Source organism: Nyctereutes procyonoides, unplaced genomic scaffold, assembly GCF_905146905.1.
Source record: "Nyctereutes procyonoides isolate TBG_1078 unplaced genomic scaffold, NYPRO_anot_genome, whole genome shotgun sequence".
NCBI classification, from domain to species: domain Eukaryota; kingdom Metazoa; phylum Chordata; class Mammalia; order Carnivora; family Canidae; genus Nyctereutes; species Nyctereutes procyonoides.
In genome coordinates, this window is record NW_026575044.1 from 40,422,726 (window position 1) to 40,424,635 (window position 1,910).

The 1,910-nt window shown below is 46.5% G+C and overlaps 1 protein-coding gene across 1 annotated transcript; it reads left to right on the forward strand.

The window, feature by feature from the left end:
* Positions 1-572: 572 nt before the first annotated feature.
* CETN1 (centrin 1) lies at positions 573-1,091 on the forward strand. The gene has a single exon (XM_055323456.1). The coding sequence runs from the start codon at positions 573-575 to the stop codon at positions 1,089-1,091; it is 519 nt and encodes a 172-aa protein (XP_055179431.1).
* Positions 1,092-1,910: the final 819 nt, after the last annotated feature.

The following is a 1,910-nucleotide window of genomic DNA, read 5'->3' on the forward strand; positions in this document are numbered from 1 at the left end:
CCCACATTTAATGCCAAGGGATCAAGCTCCATCTTGATTATCCTAAATTTAGCTTTAGGTAACCTCAGACTAAGAGAGGACCTGTTTGTTGTTGTGTTGTTTTGTTGTTGTTGTTGTTTAACTCCAAGAGGGTTTTTTGTTTTGCTTGTCCGTTTGTTTATTTTAATTTGTATGGAAAAGGAAGAGAAGGACTTCCAAATAACACTATAAACCTGGTCCTCTGGATGCTAGCAAATGCGCTAGCCAGAACAGGAAGTGGCAATGCATCGTGGAAGACAACTGTGGCTACCGGCACTTCTTGCCGGCCCACCTCTCAGCTCGTGGAAACTGGGTGATAATAGAGGGAACCGTGGAGTGCAACACGGATAAGATCTCGCAGACAGCGCGGGTGGGCGGGTGGGCGGTAGCGAGCCAGGCCTCCCTGCAGAGCGCAAGGGGAAGCTCTGGGATGCTCTGGGAGGTCCCGCGCCTGCGCTCTAAGTGGGGTCGCGCCTGCGCTCTAAGTGGGGTCCCGTCTGCGCAAGCGCAGTGGCTGCGGTGGTGCCGTTGAAGGGAACAACTGCCCGAGGAGGATGGCTTCCGGCTTCAAGAAGTCAAACGTGGCCTCTACCAGCCAGAAGAGAAAGGCGGGCCCTAAGCCTGAGCTCACTGAAGATCAGAAGCAAGAAGTTCGCGAAGCATTTGACCTCTTCGATGCCGACGGAAGTGGGACCATTGACGTGAAGGAGCTGAAGGTGGCCATGAGAGCGCTGGGCTTCGAGCCCAGGAAGGAAGAGATGAAGAAGATGATCTCCGAAGTAGACAAGGAAGGCACGGGGAAAATCAGCTTCAATGACTTTTTGGCCGTGATGACTCAGAAGATGGCCGAGAAGGACACCAAAGAAGAGATCCTGAAGGCTTTCAGGCTCTTTGATGACGATGAAACTGGGAAGATCTCTTTCAAAAACCTAAAGCGCGTGGCCATTGAGTTAGGGGAAAATCTCACTGACGAGGAGCTACAGGAAATGATAGATGAAGCCGATCGGGATGGAGATGGCGAGGTGAACGAGGAAGAGTTTCTTCGGATCATGAAAAAAACCAACTTGTATTAAAGTCGCTTTCTTCCGCAAGCCCGTGGAGAGAAGTCGACTGGCTTGCCGAGTTCCCTGCTTCCGTTTTGTGAGATCTTGAGTTAGAGGACTTGCTATCCTCTTACCCCCAGTTTGTCTAGATACTTCTATTTCCAAATCTCTGGCTCAATTATAGAATTTTAAAGATGCTTTTAATGTGAGTTTTGGTATTTGATTCTCAAAAGCAGACCTGGAGTGCTTTAGGTTGAATAAAGAGCCCTGTTGCTTCAGTTCCTGGCTCACCTTGTGCCCGGCTTTGGTGGACAACCGTTGACCTGAAGGAAGGTAGCCTGGCTTCTTGGGACAAACAGCCATGCGATTCCCTTGTCACTTCTTTGGTGGCCTTATATTATTTTGCTTCACTTAGTATGCCCTAAATTCAAGTCATTCTTCTAGCATGATGAGGTCGAATTGGCCAGTGGGTCATCCTAGCCATTACTTTTCATTTAACCGAATGTTGGTTTGAAGGAGAACTGTGCAGCCAGTTATCGGGCTCAGGAAAGGTAGTGTTGTAAAGCATAAGCTTGCAGTTGGGTGGTGGTAAATTATGTAGTTTTGACTATTCTCTGACTTCATCACTAGCAGATGATGATTCTTCAATTGTGCATAAATTATGTGCTATGTATTATCCAGAGCCAGATGTATGCCTGGGCTACAGAATAAAATTTAATAATGGCCCAAGCAAGACATAGTTTCCTTAAGAGATTAAGCTAACTAAATGATTTTGAGTAAATATTTACAAATATAAGATCTTAGTTTAGTAAATTGTAAAATAATACATTTTAAGCTACTCATCTGTCT

Coding starts and splice junctions, on each gene's coding strand:
- CETN1 (XM_055323456.1), top strand. CDS start 573: ATGGCTTCCGGCTTCAAGAAGTCAAACGTGGCCTCTACCAGCCAGAAG.